General features: G+C 43.6%; 2 protein-coding genes across 3 annotated transcripts in view; one reads left to right on the top strand and one right to left on the bottom strand.

Annotated features, from left to right (window-relative positions):
• The window catches only part of LOC146181512 (FAS-associated factor 1-like), a 30,816-nt gene extending 26,755 nt beyond the window's left edge, over nucleotides 1-4,061 (top strand). For both annotated transcript variants that reach the window (XM_084576572.1, XM_084576573.1), the window contains exons 17-19: nucleotides 514-624; nucleotides 1,410-1,631; nucleotides 3,803-4,061. In XM_084576572.1, the coding sequence (XP_084432698.1) occupies nucleotides 514-624; nucleotides 1,410-1,631; nucleotides 3,803-3,901 (432 nt within the window). In that variant the 3' untranslated portion in view covers nucleotides 3,902-4,061. The remainder of the gene's footprint in view (nucleotides 1-513; nucleotides 625-1,409; nucleotides 1,632-3,802) is intronic.
• A 2,858-nt stretch (nucleotides 4,062-6,919) lies between these two features.
• Nucleotides 6,920-25,683, bottom strand: LOC146181511 (tRNA pseudouridine(38/39) synthase-like). Its single transcript, XM_084576571.1, has 12 exons — nucleotides 25,445-25,683; nucleotides 24,541-24,656; nucleotides 23,318-23,519; nucleotides 20,742-20,826; nucleotides 19,093-19,198; nucleotides 16,105-16,165; nucleotides 14,966-15,147; nucleotides 12,254-12,413; nucleotides 11,805-11,868; nucleotides 9,351-9,468; nucleotides 7,987-8,102; nucleotides 6,920-7,245 (listed from the first exon to the last, which is right to left on the bottom strand). Exons 1-12 carry the CDS (start codon nucleotides 25,574-25,576, stop codon nucleotides 7,151-7,153), a joined length of 1,437 nt encoding a protein of 478 aa, XP_084432697.1. The 5' UTR covers nucleotides 25,577-25,683; the 3' UTR covers nucleotides 6,920-7,150.
• Nucleotides 25,684-25,797: the final 114 nt, after the last annotated feature.

The raw sequence follows: 25,797 nt of genomic DNA, 5'->3' as shown, positions 1-25,797 counted from the left end.
AGGACCGAGATTTCTTGGTGTAGCATTTCCATGACTGGCTCAGGATGGGGCTTAATTATTATTTACTGATAAGCTACATAATGCTTTGAGTTTCAAAGCGTAGCAAGATTTTGTAGCCTGTCAGATGCCACAGTGTTCTCCCCACTGTGTGGCAATTCCCTCACCATACTGGCGACTGCACCATGTTACATTCCAGACGAGGTTTAGGTACAAAATTATTAAAAGGAGGCACTTTTTTTTTTTTTTTTTTTGTAATCATTGGTTTCGTTTGAAAACAATATCTCATAAAACTAGGCCAATCCTATTCTTATTTGGTGACTTGCTGTGCAGATACCTTCCCACTTTGTGAAGCGCTCCATTTGTGACATTCCAATGTGTCCTGATCTCGAGAGAAATATTCAGGGATTGCCCAACATTTTTGTTCTTTGCACTGGTGTTGAAGAGAGCAATGTACAGCATTTTGCAAGCCGCATGGCTTGTCGCGAAATGAGCGTCTTGCATGTTTGTGTCCAGGATAAGCAGCGTCAGCAGGCAGAGCAGGAGTTGCTGGAGCGGGAGTCTGAAGCTGAGCGACAGAGGGCGCTCCAGCGGGACGAGAAGCTCCACCAGGAGGAACTCCAAAAGGTCATTATCACACCCTACTGTCTTCCCTAGGTTTTCTCTTCCTTTTTCCCCTGTCTGTCTCTGGTAATTGCGCAGGCAGTATTGAAGGTACCTAAACCTCTTCCATCCCAAAGAGTTTATTCACTCACTGAAAGGGACACAGAGGGCATTTCAATCCAGTTATTGTCCTTTGCCATATTCTGTTCTATGACCCCTTGTGGCTAGCAGCAAAGTACTGATTTATCGCGGAGAAAAATGCATTTTATAGTTTACACCTCACTCTATTCAAAATCACAGTGGCTACACTAAAGGATTCCGTGATCACGGTTTTTTCACTGAATGGTGTTACATGTAGCATAGCCTTCAGTATCCACAAAAAAACAAATACTGTCAATGCATCATTGTTTACTCATGAAATCAGCTGGCAGTGGCGACACCCACATATGACCTTTTCATTAGTGCCCGTTCTCTCTTATAAAAAGCTCCACTTTCAGTGATGGTGGTGTCTTTGTCATAATAATGCTGTGACAAATCGGTGCAGGACAACTTCAAATTGTCTTCGGTGTTCCTTAGAACAATAGGCTGTTGGAACGCATGACTTGAGAGTGATAGGCTATTGGATCAAATGCGACTTGATCAGATCATGAAGAGAAAATGGGTGTACGTGTAGAGCAGCTATCTGCTGGTAGTTTGGAGCAATGAAGTGGATTTGAACGGAAGGTGAAATGTAATCAGAGCCTCGGCTAGGGTGACCTGTATCCCGATCACAAGGGTGACAGTTTCTCGCCACGCACACACCCACGCAGGCCATGCTGGAGTCCCTAGCGGCAATGGTGCCTGCCGAGCCCCCCGAGGATGGCAGCAGCGAGGGTGCCGTGACACACCTTCGAGTGCGGCTACCCTCGGGTGAGGTGCTAAACCGGCGCTTCCTGGCCCAGTCACCACTCAGCCAGCTGCTGCTGTACCTGGCATCATGTGGATACCCCTCGCAACGCTACCGGCTGCTCTCGGCATGGCCCCGGCGAGATGTAAGCTCCCCTGTTTGCTTGTTTTCTGTATACCGGGTGTTTTTGTTTTCAACTAGTATTTACAGATTGTTACTTTAAACATACTTCGGTGAGCTCTGTGCAGGTGGACTGTACAGCAAGGCAGAAATTATGTACGTGATAGAGCGAAGTGATGATATGGTTAACTAAAATTAACTAATTTACTGTTTACTTTTGATTTCAGGGGCCAATTACATTAAGGAAATGAAGGCCATGAGCAGAAAAGATGAGTGCAGCTTTTAAGTTTTCTTTATTGACAATGCAGCTTAAAGGGCTTAATGTCAAAAATACACATTTTTTTTTAGATCATTAAGCTGGCTTCCTGAAATGCACATTTTTTAAATGGTGTCGCTGGGCATGGTATTATCGTGGAAATAATGTTCACTTCTTCTGTGGCACAATAGACCGGTGGCTTTCGATTTTCTGTATTACAAATGCGAACGGCACCATTTTATGAACGTGCATTGCAGCAAGCCAGCCTTACGAACTGAAAAATGCACATTTTTGGCGTTGAAATATTTCGAACGACATTGCCAATGAAAAATATTTATAAACTGGACTCGACTTTTATGCTGACAGCGTTCATTTTTTTAATACAGTGTTGGTCCCTAAAATCAGAAGTGAAAGTGTTGATTAGTTAATTTTAATTAACTACTTAATTACTGCATTCCGTCACATACATAATGCTCGCCTTGGTTTACAATCCACCAGCAAAGATCACACCGGTGTGTGTCTCATAGGAACTCATCTTTTCTAGCGCTTCTTATGTGTTCCTCCTTCATCTAATGTCCCTTGTGTGTTAAAGAAGCGCTAGAAAAGATGAGTTCAAATGCTTTCCAACTCGCCCAAATTTCCGCCTTATTAAGTGTCTCATAGGGTTTAAATAACGATCTGCAAGAAAAAGAACCTGGTATACTTTGTGTGCTTCATGATGTCCAGAGGTGCAGAAGCTGTCCTGTGCTGCTGTTGCAACTTGCCAGGTGCCAGGATTGAAAGGGCGGAGAGAAAAAAAAGCTTGCCTGTGGTCTCGGAAGAACATGGATCTAATGTTGTCATACGCCTGGGGCAGTGTTAGCCTTTGCCAGCATGGTGTCCATGAGGGAAGCCGCACTTCTCAGCTCACAAGACAAGCTGCAGCATCTGTCCTTGCTTATCTGTGATGAGATTATTGTCAGTGTTGTCCATGCTTCCTTATACAGCAGGGTCACGCTTTGGTAAATTTATGTTCTCCTTGTCCTTCCCATTTGTGTGTTTTCTTTTCTCCCATCTGAAAGCCTTGTACAAATTGGGCACACTGGCCGTTTTTTTTGTTTTCTTGAAATTAAAGAAAGTGCCCCGTTTGCTGCGAAATGAAGAGAGGAATACAGAAAAAAAAAAAGTGATGTGCTAGCATCCTCCTTCTTTTTTTTTTTTTATATGTTTGTACAAAGTTGCTCATCATCCCGGCATCACACAATGCCTGCTCTGTGGGCCCTTGAAAGCTCACTACTGTGAGCACTCTTAGCTAGTTAACCTTCCTGGCACAACTAAAAGTGCCTCAGAGTAAATCTCTTTCTCTCTTTCCCAAGATTTCTAGCCATTCGTAACAAAACGCATCAGGCGCCAGTGACCCTTTAGTAGCTGCGACTGCAATAAAAGAGGCATCCTTTCCTCGCAAGCGATTAACATCAGTTGCTTAATCAGCCAGATGATACGTGCAACCGCGGCATCGTTAATCTGCATCGTTATACATATTTATTGTATTAACAGGCACATGCCCAGCTGCCAGACGTCGTCGTGTGTGCTGCTGCTCGGTGTGTTTATATCCGCTTGAGCACCGCCTCTCTCGTTAGCAACCCTGCAGAGCAAGTTTGCAAAACTGACGGCGCTGCTCTGCATTTAAAACTGATTGCTGGGCTAGTTGGTGCATTAGTATTAGTATCATCTCTCTCGCTGTATAGTAGTGAAGGTCGACTGTTAAATGTTGTTAGGCAGGGTAGGCCTAAATTGCTATGCATATGTTGCCGACTTTGTGGGAGCATTTGGATGTTGAAGAAGTTTGTATGTGGTGTTTCGAGAAAGATTTTGGAGTCGACGCCTGTCCTGTGTGTCTATTTGTGCCTATTTGTTGCGCTATTAACCTTTCCTTTATCTGCTCTGCATTGTTCCCGCAGCTGTCGGACCTAGATGGAAACAAGACCTTGGAGGAGCTGCAGCTGTTCCCCAAGGAGACGCTGACTCTTGAAGAGCGGCCCTCTGTCAGCCTGGAGTAAATTAAATGCACCACACAGCACTGCACCGTGCTGTTGCCTCCATTGCACCTCTGGTCGCCCGTGAGGCTGCATACAGACCGCACGAGGGCCAGACGAGAAGGGGGCGTGAACCCCCCGTTACCGACATCCCCATTTGTGCAATTAAATTTTTGCAAAGCAGTGGGAATCGATAGCATGTCGTTGTCTTTGCGATGACATTACTTTGTGCAGTTGCAGATAATGCATATGGCAACAGCCACATGGGGAGACCGTTTCATAGTTATTTATGATAGAAGAGAGGCGGCCTTTTTTTTTTGTACTAGGTTAAAGGACTATGGACAAGAAATTTCAGTCTCATACTTTCTTTCTTGTAATGTACAAGACATTATTATAGTACACGAATTGCCACATAGTATTCATTTAAAACTCTTATTCATAGTTTAATTTCTCCTCATGCTATTTCACTCTCGGTATCAACAGCTGCATGGTGGCTGTTCTACCACAGGTTAATTTAGGTCATATGAATCATAGGAGACTGCAATCTTTCATGACTTTCCCATTATAATTTACTGCATTGATAAAGCTAGACTGCTTGAAAGCTGAAAGGGCCGTGGCGGCCTTGAAATGCAAGGCGCCTGTCCGATGCAAGTATACATTAAACAACCCTAGGTTGTTGAAATAACCGCAGCTCTCCGCTGCGGTAACCCTCGTAGCCAGAGTCGCTTTTGGAACATATATCCCCGCAAACCCAAGTAGCCGAAACCTAAATGACAGTATATGAAGCAACAGTTGTGCCTCATGACCTAAATTGACCTTTAGTGTCACTGCTCTCTGTTAAAACCAAAAACGTAAGAGAATACTTGATTATAAATTATTTAGCATCCGTAGGCAAACACCATATCCATGTATACTGATGCCTTACACATCATGACAAAAACAAAACCATGCAATCAAAACTTTGATAATTAAGGGAACTGGGTAGCTAAAATAGTATCTTTTTTCAATGTCTCATTCTTGAGCAAAAAATTTTTTTATATCAAAACGGCAGTTTACGCAGCCTCTGTGGTGACCAACAATGCCCAGTGTTATGTTCAGTGTGCAATGTCATTTACGACTTGTGACATTTACAGCATAAATGAATTTCATTATTAAGACTTATTTATATATATTTCTTTTAAAATATCATATGCTTATCTATTACCTATGATTATTGAAGTTAACCTTTGTGGGTATATGCCATAGCCTATGTCGGCTGTCATCCTGTTTATTTCTGGCAAGGCTTCCCGACGCGGGACGTAGTAGGCGAGTTCTTATTCTGCAGAACTCACTGTCAACAGCACACATGGACGACCTAAGGGTGTGGCACCAGTTGTGGCTATGCGCTGGCTGAGAAAAAAAAAAAAAAAAACTCGAAGGAAGACGCACAAAAATGCGGGAGTTCTAAAAATTTTCTTTGTTAGTATGCTGCAAAGGTTGTGATCATCGGTCATTACAGACCTTAAAAATACCGAGGATAAATGTTGCACTAATTTTTAATGCTGGGAGCACTACTCCAGCAGATATTTTTGTTATTTGGTGTTTGACCAGTAGGATGTGAGGAGCAATAGCTGTTTGAGGCTGACAGGTGATTTTAATTTGTAGTAACAAGCACACGCCTGATTAGAAAAACCTAAAAAGCAATGCAGCAAAAAAAAACAAGCAGTAGTCGTCGTGATTGTTACCTAGCTGGTGGCTCTTTATACAGTAAATTGTTAACTCAGCTTAAATAGACCAAGAAAAATGAGGTCACAAAAAAAAAAGTTTGAATTATCCCAAATTCTGAATGGTCAGATGGGCCTAAAAACAGCTTATAAACCGCTTGCATCACAGTAGTTATATCTAAGGAATGTCTAGAACGTATTTGTGTATACATATAAGATGAAGACTTCATAACAGCAACAATTTTTCAGTTTCGTCATGTGCTTCGCGCACACGTTGAAGATTTGCTCCAAAAACGTGCCTCCGTGGCACTTTTTAATGGTGCAATCAACGCAGTAGCAGTTGTGCCTCTTCACAGATGGCTTCGCCGCGTTTTGAGGACGGTGAAACATCCTCGAAACATGGCAGACAACATACTCAAAGGGTGACGGAAGCTCTTGGATGCAACAGATAGAAATATGTACAGGCATTACAGCGATGCGACTTCATCACATGTGCGAGTTTTGCTGGCAGTGGCGGAGTTCTGACTGCTGTCATGCCTGCCGTAGCGCGCACGACTGAGTTATGCAGGCACTGCTGTACCATGTTCCATGTGCAAGCTACCCGTGCCCGAATTAAGTAGCGTCAGACACCTTATATGTACTTGGTGTCAGCCAGGACAGTGCTCCTAGTTCAACTTATCAAAGTTACAAGAGAATTGGATTAACCAAATTTATCGCACCAACATTCATTTGTTGAGCGTGTAGTATTGTAATGGAGCTTTCTCATTATTACAAGGTCTGTTTTATCAATTTTTGCAATATTTGGCTTCCTTTCTCAGGAACCACAAGATCTATAGTCTGATACAGCTCAATAAACAGCCATCTAGGGTGGCACCATGTGACATGGTCATCACCATTTTGACACCACTTAACCCAGGAGGGCCATGGGGTGGCCGCCATCTTGGGTGGCACCACGTGAACTAGAATGGTGTCATCTTGAATTGCTAGGGTGTCAAACCACAATGGTGAACACAGCTTCGGACTTAAGAGAAATTTCTAACTCAAGCCCTTGATATTCACGTGATACGTCTACCATCTTGAATTTAGAGCTGGATAATTTAAATCGCCTGGTGTTCTTTACCAAAGACATTGCAGAGCATGTGGGCGGCCTTTTGTGCTTTGTCTTTATTGAACTACAACCACCGTCGCTTGGATTGTGGTTCCTAGCAAGATTACCGCAAAAAAGTTAGCCAACTTTGTATGAATTGTGAATGCTTCTGCACTGACCCAGTCAATAAAATGGGCACTTTCATTCGTTCACAGCTTTAAACTCAACTTAGCAAACGGTTCAATGCCACCTGTGAGGTTCAGAGTGGAATCGGTTTTAACAAATAGATGGTTCAAGTCTGTCTGTCTTCAGCACAAAGTGCCAGAAAATACTCAATGCCCCGTATTGAAATGAGATACTGCACTGCTGTTACTATTGAGAAAGCAAAAAGCACTGCACATGCATTCCATTTGAAGGAAGCCCAGGTCCAATGCATTCATGAGCCACTCTGGGAAGGGGGAACGGTCTATTGGACCTACTGCTTTATTCCACCATGTCGTCTTCTTGGCTGTCTCCTCGCTCGTCTGTGCAGATTTTCCGTCGCTTGGCAAATGATGCCATGCGCTCTTCCAAGCTGCCTGAAAAACAAACGCTGCTATAATGGCACTTGCCTTGGGCGCTCATATCTGCAGCGGCCACAAAGCGTTGTACTGTGCCACATTTGGACCTCGCTCTCAACCAGCACTGAATGTTTATGATGCCTCCTTGAAGCTTAACAGATTTTGCGTACGCTGCTCCTATAGTCTGATGCAAGTTAAGTCCGCAGTAACCAACACACACAATTCCTTCTCAGGAGAAAGTAGTTCGTTTTTAGGGCTTTTCTGATTGCCCATCACCCGACCATTCTATAACGAAAGCTAACCATCACAGCAAATTAAAAGCACGAGAATTTAAATGCCTCTGGCTTGCTTGGTATTGTCAAATATCAAGAACTGATTCTGTTTAACTGTTCAACAGAGTAATACAGACGCCGGCCATAGTTAGCAACTGCCTTTTTTTTTTTTTTTTCGTTTTCTTTTTTTAAGTTGTATCCTACTATCATGAAAACCTGTACTTCTATCAATTTGCATCATAGCAGACAACAATGCTCGTAGTCGTTAGAACTTTCAAGTAGCCTAGTAAAAAAAAAATCCATGCCATATGAGCTCTTGCATAACAAAGTCATTCTGAAGGCAATGGATGTCCTCCACTGTGAAGTGGGGAACATCCATAGCCTTCAGAATGGTTTTGTTATGCAAGAGAGTCCCTCACTGTGAAGTGGGGGCACATACAGGAGGTGGCTCGGGCAGAACAATGTGGAAATCAACGTCCGCACGTACCACACATGGGCCGCTCCAGAAGGGGCTTGTGGCTGCGTGCCACGGATGGCAGCAGGCAGCGAGGCTGGCTCCGGACGTTGGGCAAGCCCGCCAACATGCTCTCCATCAGGGCACTCCTGCAAGGAAGAACGCGCGAGGGTCACGTGAAACCAACTTGCGTGGAACTTGCACGCAATGGATGCCACTGCACTTCAAGCTGGACTTGAGGACTATGTAAATTTAAAGCAGCATATTTTTCCACGTGCACTACTCGTGCAAGCGGGTTCCGCTGCTACTGCAGCGATACCTGTAAACTTCAAATGCTGCAGTGCAACACTTGAAGCTGCAATCTCAGCTTAAAGGGTCAATGAGGACAAACTGTAATTGGCTCGCATTCATAGAATGCAGGAGTCTGAAGATAAAAATGTTATTTTCGGCGAAAACTGACCTTCTGTAGGCTAGAAAAGCCAAAAATATAAATATGGGTGCCTCCATCACTGACTGATTTCATTTCAATTAAACTGCATGCTTCGGCACCAAATTTTGGATGCACATCCCAGAAGCCATAGTACTTTAGCGGTGATCATAGTCTTTATTTATGTAGAAAGCGATAGGTGTATCTTTTGCCTATGGGCAAACACCAACACATCCGGAGAGAGCCACAATACTGATTTTTGTGTAAAGAACAAGGATTCGGTGGGGGTTGTAACCAGTACCCCTTTTATTGCTACAAGTGGCTAATCTGCACATATTGCTGCTGCATTCAAACTGCACAGTTTCAAATGTGCATGTGCTGCACCACTGCCACGTTGATTTCATTTTGTTTTTGACAGCAAGTGCCGGAAAGAGGCGAAGGATGAAGAAAACCTTGTCAGTCAGAAAAGTCAAGGCTATCAAACAATGGTTACTACCCAGTGTCAGCTACACTGTCAAGTGGCTGTTGTGATGGACACAGTAGACTCAGATTAACTCTGTGGCAATGCTAGGAGCAAGTGTCTTACAGAGCAGTATGGCCATCGCTCTCATCTACACTTCATTCAAAAGATTTTAAAAATTGACAGGTCATTTTCCAGGCAACGTTCCCTTGTAGTCCAGAATGCCATTGAAAGTAGCAGAAATAGCAACATGTGGTCGCGCTCCTTTGGGAATGGTCTGATTTGATCTAGCAAGCATAACAATTTGCCTCATGCAGCAAACAATGATACAGTACAAACATGATCTTTCAAAATGCCCATAACAAAACTAGCCACAATGTGTCCACATGTACTTTTGGCAACTCTGCTACACTAACAGTGCACTAGGAATCCTGGTGGAAAGGAGTTGGGAAACTTGAAAAGTGTCAGCATCTCATCTCCAGTGTACAGGAGAGAGAGAGAGAGACCCACTTGATCCGTGCCTGTGTCCACAGTGCCTGCAGGTGTGTAGCGACTGCCTCTGCCTTGGCTGGGCCCTGCTGCCACTCGAGGCCCTCAAACTGGCAGTCATAGAGCACCAGTGGAAGCTCTGCACACACCACAGTCACACATCAAACACACATACACATTGGCGCCAGAATGGAAACCAAAAAGCAGAGCCTCAGATAAGCTCAACAGTAATATCACTTACAGCAATGCTTCGTCAAATTCAAAGTTCCCCAGCTGAGCATGAGGACCAAGTTCCCAATCTGACTGATCCAAATGAATACAGCGACAAAGTGCAAAAACCGTCTGTAGAAGAAAACAAAATCTGACAGCCAGTTGCTACACCTATAGGACTTGAGATGCAGTGATAACTATTTGCAGTGCCAAACACACTGTTCGCTATGCTGTCAAGTGGCGCCCTCTAAGTGCAGGGGGGTTGAGGGAAATGGCACGAGCACCAGTTCACACCGCTGTACACTCAACTCGTCAAATGGTGCTTTTCTATTTAAAACATAGATGGCAGCACATGTTTTGCGTTTTGCGCGTTTACTGAATTATAGTTTGCGCACAAGATGGCGCAAGGTGTCTCCTGTGTTTCATACACTTTCCCCCACTTTCAAACAAACATGGCATCATCCGTGTGGCATTCCAATGCAGGATAACGTTATACATCAGATTATGACAGTGCAAGTGATTGTTTTATTCTTCAAGCGAAGAAGATAGTGATGATGTTTATACCGACAAGAGTGCAACGAGGAGACGTCGACCAGCTCTCGCAATGGTACCCCGCTTTGAGCGCTATCACACAGACAGCAATCTAAGCTAGTTTGATGTGAACTATGAATGAATGGACAAAGGTGCAGGACTATTCAAGACATATTCTTTTCTATACTTTTTCTGGCATTTATTTACTTCTTATATTAGACCTAAATGGAACCATGTATGGTGTATTACTATAGGCAACAGCGAATGGTAAATAAAACATCATAAAAAATTTCGCAATATTGGAACAGAATTTTTTTTTAGTATTAAAGCCCTTAAGGGGTTAAAGCCAGCCGTTCCCGTCACTCCTGTGGTGCAATGGATTAACACTATGTATCTCAGCACTGAAACATCTATTCGAATCCTCTGATTGCAATTTTTTTCCGATTTTCTTTTTTTTGAATTCACAACATTCAAATAAATTACTAACATCTTTCCTGGGGTGTGTTCCCCTTTAGGTTGCATAATATGATGTTTTTTACTCTTAATAGCCGCAATACCAGCCGTGAACAGAGCCAGGAGGTGAACGTATGGCAACGGTTACACTATGCAATTAATTTACCTTCACCGTAATCATTTCCTGCCTTCAGTCAGTGTATGTTACCTTTACGTTGTATTCACAGACACCTCCTAGCAACTATTGCCGTTTAATTCGATGAGAGACAACCATAGAGGAAAAAAGTTGCGGGACCCTACCATTAGAGAACGGAATTATGCGGTGCGGCTAGTACGCCAACTTTCCTTTAGCTGTTCGTTTCTGCTTCGTTTTACACCGCAGAACCCATGACCATATCCTATACAGATCTCGCTGTGAAGTATATGTCATGGTTTGTGCCACCACATTTTTATGGTGTGTACTTGGAGTATATACTTTTTTTTCTAAGTAAATGCCTCCCTAGCCTAAACGTAATCTTCAGCAGAAATAGCAGAAAAAGGATTCCTTTATCAAAACAATTTCAGTACAGTAAAACTACCCTCACAAGCTGATTTGAACATCTATCTGTTGCATTCCAAAGAAAGGCGCTACGTAATATTTCAAGGCCCCGCCAGGGTCACCTGCCTCTCAACAGCATTTTGTTTCCGAGTCCACTTTGTCTTGCCTGCCACTATATATCACACTTGTATGACATTATGTATGCATGTATCACAGCTTTGCAATGCTTGTCTTTTAGAATTGAATATCACCAGTTATCAGCTACACAGACACTTCCGTATTTAGGTGCTGGACTTCTAGAATATTCTCTGCAAAAACTATTAGTCTATTTGAGGCAAAAGAAACCTCGATACGAAAAGTACTGACATATCTGTGTGAAAACATCGCTCACAAAGTAGCATATTACAATCTACTTTGTTTGAAAAGTGATTTAGTATAAGTATTAACCTCGCTTTTCCGGAATCAATGAAAAGCTGCTTTTCTCGTTGATTTGGGAAAACAGAGGCAAGTGCCAACATTAAATGATTTCTCAAAGAATGCATACCATGGTATGCTACCTTGTGAGCAATATTTTCAGTTAAATATGTCAGTACATTTCACAAAGGAGTTTTTTAAACTTTGGTACCCAAATATAGAAGTCCCTGTAAATACTAACAGTGCAAGCCTGACTATGTCATTGATTCTAGGCTGCGTGCCTCATCCCATCACAAGCACAGGTAACACAAGTGTAAGCTTTTATTTACCTGATGCCATGGTGTACTGTGGCTTCCGGGGGTTTTTCGCGACGTCCAACAGTTCTGATATGACCTGCACCAAAATAGCACACATGGCATAGCACGTACAGACAGAAAAAAGCATTTGTTTTCTTTGAGCTAGGAATGCACAATCTGTACAACATTTTAACCATGTTCACTGAAAAGATTGGTTGTTCTTCTACAAAAAATGAAAGGAGCTGTGGTGTTTCAGTGCTAGAGAGGGGAAAAAAAAAAACCCTTAATTTTATACATGCCATCAAGTATATCAAAAAATGGTGCGATGTCTTTACACTCTAAAATGAAATTTTGCAATGGCACAAACCATAAGGACACATCTTGCCTTTGAGGCTTGCTAGTGGGACCTTCCACAGACACACTTTCCCCACTACAACAACTCAAGACAGATTGATCAACCTGCAGCAGGAGAGTCTGCTCACCTGAGGTTCCTCGAGTCGCTGCCCCACCAGCAACAGGACGGCCACGATGCAACGCACTTGATGCCACAGGAATGCCTGGCCCACTATCTCCAGGCAGAGAAGCCGATAGCCATCTTCACAGCCATCTCCATGGTCGACTGAGGTACTGGAGCCATTCTGACTGCACAATAAACAGGCACTCCCAACACCACATTCAACCAATGGAGTGGTGGACTGGTTCCACTGCATTAGAAACTGTCACCCAGTGGATTCTTCAGGGACGACAAGGCACACCTCTGAATTACTCAGCAGTAGCTTAATAAAGTGGAGGAGTGGAATAAAGCCACTATGTTAACTTCATAGTCAGCAACTCCTCACTGTCATGACGCTATCGTGTAGTCTAGTCATTTCCACAAACACACCGTTCCGTGCTGCAAATTCTCTTATGTGTCACCAGATCTATACTAGCGAACGACTAGAAATTCGACATCTTAATCACAGGAATTATCATTCAGTGCATAAAAAGCTAAGTGCAGCAGATGCTTCGCAGAGTAATTTTCTCGGTAAAGTCTTCACTGCTTTCCTGTCCTGTGCATCAAATTTCGCAGCGAGGCTGTGTTTTATTCCAGCATAAACAAATATAAAAATTTTGCATTTACATGACCGTATTAGAAGAGATTTTCACAGGCAGCCTTGCGTCATATGTGAAGTCACTAGGCACCCAGCTGTCAGTTCTCGCTCTGTTTTTGTGTTTAGAAAAGTAATGACACACGTTGTCACTTACACCTGCCAATTTAGCTATTCAATGCATACTCAACAGGTTTTGTGAGAGTACCTATAACATTGTAGATTGGTCTGTCATAACAAAGTAATTGCTTTGTTGAAATCCAGTTTTGTATTCCTGACTTTTGTTCTTTTAGAACACTTCTCGGTATTTTGCAAACTGTTATATTTCTTTTTCAATGAGAAGGAACTCTAAGGGATGTTGTTTGATTACCAACTCAAAATGATAAAAAAGCAAACAAACCTCGAGTTGCCTTTTAAAAGCTTTTCTTGTTGAGCAATCAAAAGGTTATCATCCATGAGACGAAATTACGAGTTCAATCAATTTGATGTCAATGCCTTGTCTGCTACTATCGTCAAAAAGTAAACAGTTGATTCACTTCATCCTGCAAATGGTCAGCGCAGTCCAAACATAGGATGCCACACACCACAGCCAATTATTAGCAACTGCCATTTTCATACAGAAAAAAATCAGGCTTTGATTCAGTGACATGACTAAACACACCAATGAGTCCCCAGTAGTTTTTCTTATATACATGTTGTGCAGCATATTCTAGAAATATGTGTTTCAAATTTTCAAATCGTGATTATTTTCACATTTCAAGTTTTCCACTACCATTAAGTCAGACTCTCAAACCTTAACTTGGAGCCACAGTAGAACCACTGCTGCAAGCAGCCTCATTGAGAGGTTCTTAAACAAGAAATGTGCAGAGAAACTTGGAAAGAGCAAGGTTTATGCACCAGGTATTTAAGCAATGACAGTTAGAAACGACATATCCAGTGGCATTAGGGAATCCCTTTTTCCTTCTTTCTCATATTTGTTCAAGCAGTCTTGAGGAGAAGGAAGGTCGCATTCTTAACTTTATTAAGAGAAACTTTAAGCAAGCCCTGCAGAACCCTTTAAATATATAACCAATGTCCGGCCCATCTTTGAATATGCCCGCATTGTATGGGACCTCTCCAAATAGCATCTCATTAACACTTTAGAAGCTATTCAGAATTATGCTGCCCGTTTTGTAACTAGTTCTTACCAATTTCTCAGCAGCAACTCTGCTATTAGACGCCGGACAAATTGGGTGGACCACTCCTTGCATCGTGAACGATTTCGCCTCTTATTTTTGCGGGATGCACTCTATAGTGAAACACCCTTAGCTTAAAGTACATACTATTTACAAGCACTGAGTTAAGTGTCTGAGCAACGAGGTCAGAGCTTAAAGATTAAGAAAATCTTTGCCCGCACGTCTGCCTATAAGAACTCATTTTTTCCACGCATTATCAGTAAGTGGAACTGGCTGCATCCCGAGATAATTTAAAATGCTGACCATGTAAGGTTTTCCAATGTGCTTAGTCAGTATCTGTAGGCTGGTTGGTTTTTCCTTTTGTGTCCAATGAGTGATTGCCCGATGTTTGTTGCCTGTGTTTAGTACTTTGGTGCAAAGATTGGTTGCTCGTATTTGCTGCTTGTGTTTATTTATTACTTTGGTGCAATAAAGTGTTTGTCTATCTATTCATACCCCTTACTGTAATGCCCATCAGGACGCTGTATTTGATGCCTGTATTAATTCAATAAGTAACTTCAACGCTGTCAAGTGTTTCTTTTTTTTGTTTGCCTCGTCCCCGCTACTGTAATGCCCACCAGGACGATATGTCGGTACTGGAATAAATACACAGCAGGAGCGTCCACAGTATCGCATTCCTGTCTCATCTTCCTGATCCTTTCATGTCCTTTTTTGCCAGTGCTTCCGCAGTCAGAAGAAGAAATACACACTGACCAGAACGCGACTGCAGTCCAACTGCACTGGTGCTTCTGTCACGTGATTTTTGCGAGCCCAAATAATGCGTGAAGAAGGCCAATCATGGCCAAATCTGACAGTTACGTTAAAGGACAGTGCCCATTATACTTTCTTTGCGCCTCCATCTAACTGCTTGTTGCAAGCTCTCTTCTGTTACCTTGTGCTTTGCATGGTAGGGCTTCCTCCCCCAGTAGATGCAGCCGGCGGCCGCGTCCAGGGGAAGATGTCAGTTTGTAGGATGCAACGCTTGTAGTTTGTGACACCATTAGCCACATCCATTTTGCAGAGGTTCCGGAAGTCATGCTCCCCAACCAACAGCGCAGCAGCCTCTTGCATCCTCTACAAAGAAGGGGGAGGTCGCACCATAATCACACCATTCGACAAAAATACTGATCAGGGATGTTTAAATGGAATTCCCAGTAGCGGACTCTGGCCTCACAACATGCTTTTGCATCTACAGCCCGGAACTGCATTAACAAGTACATGGTCAACTGAACACAAGATCCAACTTTTGACATGAAATCTGGGACACGGTGTAAATGCCTTAAAGTGGACTTATGAATGCAATACAAAGTCAACACAGCCATGCTGTGTATAATTAATAAGATTAACAAGACTCTCTGCACAGTAGTTCAGTGACTAACGTGCGCAGATGCTGGACATGGGTTCAAGGGCTTAAACAAGCCTGTGTGGCCATCATTAAGCTGAAATGCAATTAACCCCAATGCACTGAGATTCCAGTGCAAATCAAAGGACCTCAGGTGGCTGAAACTGATCCACAGCTCACCACTATGACAAAGTATGGAGTGTCACTTTAAAAAAAAAATTTTAAAATCCGTTAAACAATTATCAAGGCCTCCATAGCAAATTCTATCTCAGAAAATGATTTTTACAAGGTATAGATGCAGTCTGTCCAAAGGAAAGAGCTGAGCAATGAGCAGTCATGACAAGATATGTTTATCAAAGTCCATAATAGGAAGCTAAAAGATATGTTACATACTACTTCCAGATGACAAAGCCCTCAAAAGTTCAGGTTAGGTTTCAAGACAAAACACAAAGTATGCAAAGGGCTACGTCCATGCATTAGTGACGGAAACAGAGCATGTGCTTCTCACAAAAATACAATATTCCTTTCATAGTAGTATACTTATGACAGCATGCAGCTAAGCAATTGTCCCGAGTCCACATTAGAAATCTTTGATGGCACAATTCTTTCTTAGAAGGCATGGACAACTGATGCATCAGCTCGGCACACCACACTGTCAAAAATCCTCAAAAGAACCAAAAAATGCTCACTGGAATGTCCAGGTTGCCTTGTGGGAAGAAGTACCGGTACGTCCGCTGCCGGCAGTCAAACCTGGAAGTGCATGATTATTGGTCTCCGCATACAAATTAGCACCTAGAAAATGCATACAGTTGATTCCCGCCACAACGAATACCGCCACAACGAAATTTCCGCGACAACGAATAATTTTTTATTCCCCGCGAGTATCCTATAAGAATTAATGGCCTAAATTTCTCTGCACAACGAACCATTTTTGCAGAGCGTTTCCGCTTCAACGAAATTTTCGCGTTCAAAATCGAAACCAAAACTAGTTTTATTGGCGAGAAGTCCAAGTCAAATCCAAAGCCACATTAAGCATGAAATCACGTGATTGCAGTTCCGCCATTTTGGCTTTGTGTCGTGGTCGCGTTGTTCACTCGCTGCCTTTCTCTTCGACAACGACGAGTTTTCATCCGCAGGACACGATGGCAACGCAAGTGAAAAAACGCAAAACTCTTTCCCTTGAGCAAAAAGCTCAAATAATCACCCAAGCAGAAAGCGGAAGGAAGAAAGCGGCAATTGCTGAAGACTTCGGAATTCCTGCAAGTTCGCTGTCAACGATTCTAGGCAATAAGGACAGCGTGAGAATGGCACTTGCTTCAGGCACATCCTCGAAGCACAAAAAGGTGACGCGGCCCCTCCATGAAGAGTTGGACAAAGCAGTGCATGCGTGGTTTGTGGAAGCACGAGCCAGCAACGTCCCCCTGTCCGGAAGCATCGTCCAGCAGAAAGCCTTGAACTATGCATGCCTACTTGGCATTGATGATTTTAAAGCCAGCATTGGCTGGCTAAACCGTTTCAAGGCCCGCCATAACATCGTTGGAAAAGTGTTGTGCGGCGAGTCAATGTCAGCAGACGTGGACGGAGCAGCTGCTTGGAAGGCGAGTAACATGGCCGGAATTTTAAGCAACTTCGCGCCTGCAGACATTTACAACGCCGACGAGACCGGGCTATTCTACGAGATGTTGCCGGCTAGGACGCTCGACTTCAAGGGGCAGCGCTGTCACGGCGGCAAACACAGCAAAAAACGCATCACAGTGCTGCTTTGCACAAACATGGATGGCTCGGACAAGCGTCCGCCGTTAGTCATAGGCAAAAGTGCCAAGCCGCGCTGTTTTAAGGGAACTCGTAGCCTACCTGTGCAGTACAAGGCGAACAACAAGTCATGGATGACCCGCGCTATTTTCACCGAGTGGATGATGGCATTCGACCGCGACATGAAGCGGCAGGGCCGTAAAGTTTGCTTGCTTTTGGACAATTGTTCAGCGCATCACTCCGACGAAGTCAAGCTCACTAACACGGAGCTGAGGTTTTTCCCTCCCAATTGCACGTCTGTCTTACAGCCTCTCGATCAGGGCGTGATTCTTAGCCTGAAGCGCGCTTACCGCGGGAGGTTAATTCTGCGGCTGCTTTTTAACACTGAAACCGGCCGAGACACGAAGGTGGACTTGTACGTGGCACTGCAGATTATGTCTGCTGCCTGGAGCACACTGGGGCGCTCAGTAATTGTGAACTGTTTCAGGCACGCCGGATTTGCCGAAGGTCGACCCGTACACTCTGCTGGCCTAACACCAGGCGTTACAGACGACGACGAAGAGGCGCCACCGGCTCCGGGGATCGCGGCCGCCTGGAAAACGCTGGGAGAAATAGGAACCGTGCCGCCTAATCTCGAGCTCGACGAATACATCGGCGCTGACGCTTGTGTTGTTGTTCACGAAGATGTGAGTGATGAGCAGATCATAAAAGCTGCCCGGAATGATAAGGACTCTTCCGATGAAGAAGACGACGACGTACAGGAAGCGCCGGCTGCGGCAACCGCCGTACAGGTGATGGACGCTTTTGATGTCATCAGGAATTTCGTTGCTGTCCGAGACGACGATGTTGCAATGAGTTTGCTGACCGAGTGCGAAAATCGCGTGACGGCGTTGCTCGCCGTGAAGCGTAAGCAAACCAAGCTTACAGATTTTTGGCATTAAACGCCTTTGCTGCTGCTTGGGCAATTCTTTCTGCGTTTCACGTCAAATTTTTGCGATAACGAAGTTCCGCGAGAACGAATTTTTTTTCGTGCACCGTGAATTTCGTTATAGCGGGATTCAACTGTATTAAAGATGCGCCGAAATTTGCATCCTTTAAGCCGATGTAATGCCTCGAAGAAGACTGTGGAATGCCCTACAAATGATACTGCAGAAAAAATTTTCCTCATACAGCCGGGAAGTAGAAGAATAAATAAATTTTTACATGAAAAGGACATAGGCTCAATTATCGGGGTAGGTGACAGAGCGGGGGTAGGTGACAGAGCGTTAAGGCCCTTTCCTTAAGCGTGGGCCCTTTCTGTCCTCTTACTCACAAAAGGAAATGAAAGTGAGATATGTTAGATATTACAGTGCATGATTATAAATTACCCCAGTGCATAGTTCAACAAATAAGTTACACCTGGATGTAATGAACCTTCATGCAAAGGACTCGTACATATTGTGAAGTTTCTTAATACCAAAATACTTATCCTCACTGAAGTGCACATATTTGACAGCTCCATGTTAGCAAACATGTTGTGGCATTTGACTCTGTAATAATGAAACCCCAATGCCATGTGGTACCTGTGCTGGGTTACCGGAAATTTCGCTTAGCCTAAACGGTTGCTCGTAAGATGTCAGTCCTGAAAGTTCCCCTATGTTGGAAGTATGGACAGAGGCAAGGCAACTTCACATAAAACATATATTTTTTTTAAATTTCATTTCTGTTTTGCACTGTCCTTTTTTGTGCTTTTGCACAAAAATTACGCATAAAACACCTGGATGTTAACAAAAAATTGTGCTTTTTTTTCGATTTGGTTACAAGGTTTTGATTTGGTTACTGCACTCATTACCAAGTTATGAAAATTGTGCCATCACTCAGCCAGGAGGTGAGCCTGACCTGCCGTTCGAGTTCTTCAATGCAGTCAGTGGAGCTGTAGCACCCACCGAGCACTGAAGTCTTGGTCAACGGGTGCCCAGGCCAGCACGCGGATCTCCGGTGGCAGGACGCCATTGAGGATCTTCGCATAGTCCAACTCCTGAGTCCGGGGCGCTGCACAGGACACTAACAGTCGAGCAACACGCTCAAGCAGCAAATGTTACCAGCAACTATTATGCCGAACCTTTTACGAGCAGCAGGCAAACCAGCCACAATTGGACCCAGTCTCGTCGTGCCACTAAAGCCACACTGACACCGATCAATGACCAAGCAAATGTAGTGAATATTTATTAGCTGTTGCTTAAATGGCTCACAACCTACTTTGGGCTAAGCAAAGGCTGCAATGTTCAGTAATCATGCTCATCACGACTTGCACTTAGCCATGGCCACAACACAGTACATTGTTGCAATGAACCCTACATTTCAAGCGAAGCATAAGCAGATTCTATGGAGTGCACCCAGCTGAAGAGCATTCACAATCTTACTGAAGCTTCAAAGCAACAGGGTTTGCCACTCTTACAGTGTCTGTATTGCTGCTGAGGTTAGACACATGGATAGGTGTACCTTCTGTACTACATATGTAGTACTATCGGAGACAAAAGTTTCCAGGATACAAGAAAAGGAATTTTCATGTACAAGTGGCATATTCTTAGGCGATAAGTTGATTTCGCTATCTCACATCACAGAACCCATGCCTCAGCTGTCACGTCAACAAGTCTGGTCTCCAGACATTGGCTAATAACGGAGCTATGAGCTCTGATTCTTGATGATGAATTCTGAAAACTTTCGTCCCCAATAATATTTTACAGCACAAAAGACGCAACAGAAAGAATTAGGGGAACATTTCAGCTCCACCTTAAGGGTATGATGCAGTAAAGGCCTCTGGTCTCCTCTTACACACATACTTACTAGAATACAGCCGTAACATACTACCAGTTTATATAAAAGGCCACACGCCATACATATAAACTTTTCTTTTGTTCCTCACCCATACAAGAATGTGTTGCATTCCCTAGTTGGTACAATGCTTGGCTGCAATCCAAAAGTCGTAGGCTGAAATCCCACCACAAACCTGAAATTCTTGAAATTTCTAAGTGAAATTAGTTACTTAATAAAGTTACAAAAAGACAAGCAGCTACATTTAATTCACATTATGTCACACTTCAATCACTTTCACTCCACGCTTGACATCACGTCTAATAAGAGTGTTGTGAAATGACATCCCAAGCGAGGTCATGTGGTCGCGACGACGACACCAACCGGCTGATCAGATTTTTCACTCATGGCCAATGATATCGACATTCACTTTTCCTTGACATGTGATCCTTACCTCTATCGACATAGAAATAGAGAACATATGAAGCCACTAGCTTAAATTCCGCCAGGCAAAAGCATCTCCTTTTTCTTTTTGCCCGTCATGCCTTTTGCACTACAACATACATGTCCGGCATCCTATAAGTTCCACTCTCACGTTCGTTGTCACCCCCGCTCATACTTTCCCACAAGACACTGCATCTGGTTGCCACCATCAACGCAAGACTTCAACATAGAGCCTTGTTTCGCCCTCCAGTTTGTGTGTGTTCCACACTCAAGCAGCAAGCAGGCGGCGATTAAAAAAAAAAAAAAGTGTTCATGGCCAAGTCAAGCATGGCCATACCTGTACTTGGGTCTGGCTGGTAGCCCTCCTGGGCAAAGACACCAGTGCCCTCAGTTAGGTTGGTCCGCAAGTCAAGGGAGATCACCTGCACACCAACAGGCCCACACATAAGGTTAGCAACCCAATGGAGCACAGTCTCACTCAGATCAACACTATAACAAAATCACTATTATATCAATCTAATCCACACTTTCATTAACAAGCAGCAAGCCTGGTTCCTTCAGCAAAAAAAAAAAAAGAAAGGGACAAATTGAGCAGAGCTGACTGCAGCCTACTCATTTTGTCCATTTTCAGAATACAGGTGACAGTAATACATACTATTCTGATATTCAGTGAGCTCCATGAAGCCACAATATTAGTATTAAAGGAGGCCAGCTAAATGATCAGCTGTCCATTAATGAGTCTTTTCACACCAGAATAGGATTACATTCACAGCTTAATCAAGAACTGTGTGTCAGAACATAAAGTGCCTTGAAGTAAAGCAAGGAAGCTCCCAAATGCACCGAAGGGTAAAATTAGCTGTTACTTGTATGTAAACTTTCGAGGAGTATGACAGGCGAATTTCTTAGCAACAAAACATGGTGGTCACCCCTCAATTCTAACTTGCTTAATTCAAACTTCTGATTTTTGAACCAACCAGCACTTTTGTTCTATAAATATTAACTGTACTAATTATGCTGCCCTCAGATAAAACTCCACATAAGTTTTCTACTTTCTTTGAGTCCGAGATAGAGTCAGCTGTATTACAAACTGACAATTTAGGTTTGACAGAACAACAAACAAGTAAACCCTCATGGCATAATCGTCATGCCTATTTCGACATCCGGTACATTCAATACATAAAATTATTTCAGTTACAGAACAGGGACTTGAAATGTGAACTACTATATAGGAGAGGTTCTATTAGAAAATAGAAAATTTGGTGGTTCATTTACAAGGTAGCAGGATAGACATTTCAGCTCCACAGCTTCCCTGTAAATACGCTGCTCCTGTCATGGAGTGCCATCTGCCACGCTCTGTGCTTTCACTACAATAACTTCGTACACTACCTTACAAGTGCACAGGTCACGTTAGCACGTCGTAATGCACTGCCTGCTTCAAAGCTGCAAGAAGACTGGTTAGACTGACTGAGGGAACTTATACTCATCAAGCAGACAAATGACAATGAGGAGGCTTGTTTGACCATGAAATGAATTTTCTAAGTCAGTGCGATCACACCTTGTATGATGTGCACCTCGTGGTAAGTCATACAGTTACATGTTTAAAATATGTGCACTGCAAAATGAAGAAGTGCACTCTTTGAGCATACCATCATTTGCCACATGCAAAATTTACTATATGCTTCATCTTATTTTACATAATAGGTGACCTAGTACACAGCATGTTTTTCAGTGTCTGAAGTTCATTACTTAGCGCAGACTATAATGAGCTAAGTTTCCCTTTACTAGCTTAAGGAACAAACTGTCAACTCAGAGCTTCCAGACTTTCTTGAAAAACAACAGACTGAAATAGCTGTACCAAGGTACCATATATACACAGCTTTATTTACCAGCCTTAGAAGAAAGCTACCATATGTCCAGGTACTTACGCACATTGCTCTAGCAATGCAAACATGAAGCTTCATTGGTGGAAAGCACTGCAGAGCAAAGCAGGTTTTGTTGTCGGCGCCGTGTTTGGGAAAGCTGAAGCAGCATCACTATTCAAATAATAATTCTTGATGCAATTACTTTGCAAAACTGCCTATAATCATGACCGAGCAAGGCTGCCTTATGACCATGATCAAAACAAGTTCCTCTGCAGTCATCACCAATAATGCAGAGAGCAGCTTCCTTCTCGGCATCTAATCACAACACAGGTGTTTTTCTAGGCCATTAATTGCTAAATCCATTACACTACTCCATTCTCATGAAAAAGACCGTGAGCAACAGGTGCACAGGTAAAGACCTTATGGAGGAGAAATGTGGTGCGAAAGAGCAAGCTCTTGGACTAGTTGGTGCATCTTGAAATTAGAGAAAAACTGGGCGTACCAGCAAAAAAAAAAAAAAAGGGGGGGGGGGGGGGGAGGGGGGACTCGTACACAAAAAGAGATGTTAGACAGAGATGAAATAAAGAGTACAGTACAGCAAACACAAAAGACCACGCCTTTTGTATTTGATGGTAATCCTATTTTGTTACAATTTCAAGATGCACCAACTGGCCAATGAGCCTGCTCTTTAGGCACATAGGCACGTACTAAGCTCAGTAGAGTGAGGCAACTTAAAAGGGATCCGGCTTTTGACGTTTCATAAAGCAAACCCTACATATACATATTGAAATCAGTTTCTACTGTCTTAAAGTAGGGACCAACCTGCATTGCTCTTTCGAGGAGGGTGGGATGGGGGGAGCATTAGCTGAGCTAAAGCCCTAGTTAGCACTTTTAGCCAGGTCCTGATAGAAAACAGATGTCCAGTTCGATACAATCCCAAGCCTTCCTCGGTGATAACTTTCATAAAATATTTGCTGCTTTCTTTAATGCTAGTTTCAGCAGTATGTCATAGAGTTACTGCTAAAAGACAAGAAACAAGGAAGCGACAGACCTGGGAGAATGCAGAGACGCCCTTGTCGGTGCGCCCGCACCGGTGGTAGTGGGCCTGGGTACGGTCCTCCAGTAGACGGGTGCGCTCCAGGGCCTCGAAGAGTGCAGCTTCCACCGTGTGGCCTGTGTCTTCCTGTAGCACGTAGCCATCATAGTCCCAGCCCAGGTAGAACAGCCGCAGTGCCACATGCCGCCGCTTGAACCTATGCAGATGACAGGGCAACCGCAAGACCAGTAAGGAGTCTACCCACTGTCATGGAAGATGTTCGCATCACTGCAAGGCGTAGCTATCTAAAGTTCTGGCTGGACCAGCTTGGAAACGTCTCAGTAAACTAAAAACTCTTGTCTGTGTGGAAAAACTTTTCTGCCTATAGATACGCATGTCCATCTGCTGCATATGCGTATTTCTACAAAGGTCAACATACTCCTGCTATGCACATATGCTCATCCTGTGATGAGGGACATCTGTGGAAAATGCTGAATGTCACGAAATCAATTCGAGTCAGCACTGTAGTTAGGCGGCTTCAGTGAGAGTCCACATCATCACTACAGGTCTAATATCAGCTGGGCAACAAAAAGCCCACCTATCCACAAGGATACCTGGGCCTCTATGGGAGCTCCCCAGTACATACACTAGATAGCAATATTTTAGGCATTTTAAATACATTAATAATTCAGAAAGAGACTAGTGATGCAACAACATGATGCAGTGATGCGACAACACCAGAGAGTCCTATAGAGCTATGCCTGCAATAAATATAATGTTTTTCGCCTATCCTTAGGTCAAGCTGGAAAGGCTGGCCCATTTTAAGGCACACATGAACCTCATGCTGATGTCACGTGCATTTCACATCAGCCACATATTCTCATGTCAAGCATCATTCAGGTTATTGGATGCGACATCCTAAGACACCCTTGTTAGTGGGATTGTTCGACCAAGACATTTCACTCCTGGCATTTTGCAAGTCATATTTCCATGTGAATATATCAGTCACTAGAATGCCCTGTACATGTGCTACCGCATTGCTGTACAGAAGTACTAACAGACATCATGGTAATGCACACTTGATTTGTATGAGCTCTCCCGCATCTTGATAATATAACACAAAGAATGAATACGCTGACATTTTTCAATCGCATCGCTACCATGCACTGCTAGCAACACAAAAAAAAAAGTCTTCAGATGTGAGAGGCAGCTGCACTGTTTGCATAACTGAGACTAACCGAGTGAAGTCGAATGGCCTGGTTGGTCGCACGGGCTTCTGCTTGTCCTTGGCTTGCAATAGGTTCTGCAACTGCCGCACATGTGTCTCTAGCTTCTTAATTCGTTCCACCAAGGCCTGCAGATCAATAAGAGCCAAACAAACTGCTGCAGCTTCAAATGAAGCAGAAGTTTGGTTAGCATTCAGAAACATGGCAACAAGGCCAATAACAGAGTGCCCTCCGTGGCATTCTTACGCATCTCCAGGCAACAAAAACACTTTAATCGCACTCTTACTATAGCCTCCAAATGGTGTTTTCCAACTGCTTAAATACCTAACGAGCGGCTGCCTTAATAAATATCTGCTGTTCGTCCTCCCTTTTCAGCTCGGGTGGAAAAGTTGCTTGCATCACTTTGTTAATGTTGAACATCCGTTCAGATCACACGGTTTTTTGCAGAGTCGCGCACCACACTCATGTTTCAAAAGTTTTAAGATGTCTTGCATGTCTCCTCACATGTTTAACCACTTAAATCAGTGAGAAGAACGCCAGTGAGTAAGTCTAATGAAACCAAAAGCGATCGCCAAGCGACAGCAGCTCCCACGTGCTAATCTGAGCAACGTAGTTCGAACAAATTGGTGCGATCACCGCACTGCACACATCAGGTTTCAGACATTGGCAATTACTAAGTTCCGCAGACTACGTAAGTACATCGCCATGCTCACTATCCGTCTTCTTGACATCTACTGACGCGAACGATCCGAAACGGATGCACGGAAGGCGGTATGTCGTCGTTACGTTGAGGTGTGAGGTGTCGATATGGCAGCAGCATTCATAAACCTTGGTCACATGTCGCTTTTGCTGGACGGTATTTATTCTCCTGTCTGAACAGCTCTGGGGAAAAAAGCAAAGCGCGTGAAAATTTTACCGATTTGTCGAGCTGCAAGAGACTCTCCTCGGACAGTTTCTCTTCGCGGCGTTTACTGTGTTCTTCGCGCACTTCCATAGTGAAGAAGAATGAGCAACCTTTTTTAAAAGGAAGGTGTCCGCACCATAACATTCAGCAAGCGAATGACTGTGTTCACACGGGTCATGTGCGCGCAGCTGTCGGACAGCACTGCAGATACTACAGACAGCACGTTGCAAAGTTGTCAAAAGTGGCCATGTTTAAAAACTGGCTACGTTTGACTACTGACTTTGAGGGTTGAGACAAGCCTGGTCAAAGAAAGTCGAAAGGAAGAACGTTTTGGTTTCTGTTTAAGCGCGCCTTTTAACCTTTTT

The sequence above is a fragment of the Amblyomma maculatum genome, chromosome 8, assembly GCF_055883805.1.
Source record: "Amblyomma maculatum isolate TAMU_Amacu chromosome 8, ASM5588380v1, whole genome shotgun sequence".
NCBI classification, from domain to species: Eukaryota; Metazoa; Arthropoda; class Arachnida; order Ixodida; family Ixodidae; genus Amblyomma; species Amblyomma maculatum.
The sequence above is the reverse complement of the archived record's forward strand: the minus strand, read 5'-3'. Positions and strand labels throughout refer to the sequence as shown.

Excerpts from the sequence above, each read along its gene's own strand:
- LOC146181511 (XM_084576571.1), bottom strand. The coding sequence starts at position 25,576 with ATGTTATGGTGCGGACACCTTCCTTTTAAAAAAGGTTGCTCATTCTTC. Across the intron at positions 23,520-24,540 it reads AGGCCATTCGACTTCACTCG|GTTCAAGCGGCGGCATGTGG; the intron begins GTTAGTCTCAGT and ends TCATCTGCATAG. Across the intron at positions 16,166-19,092 it reads GACCAAGACTTCAGTGCTCG|GTTTGACTGCCGGCAGCGGA; the intron begins GTGGGTGCTACA and ends ATGCACTTCCAG.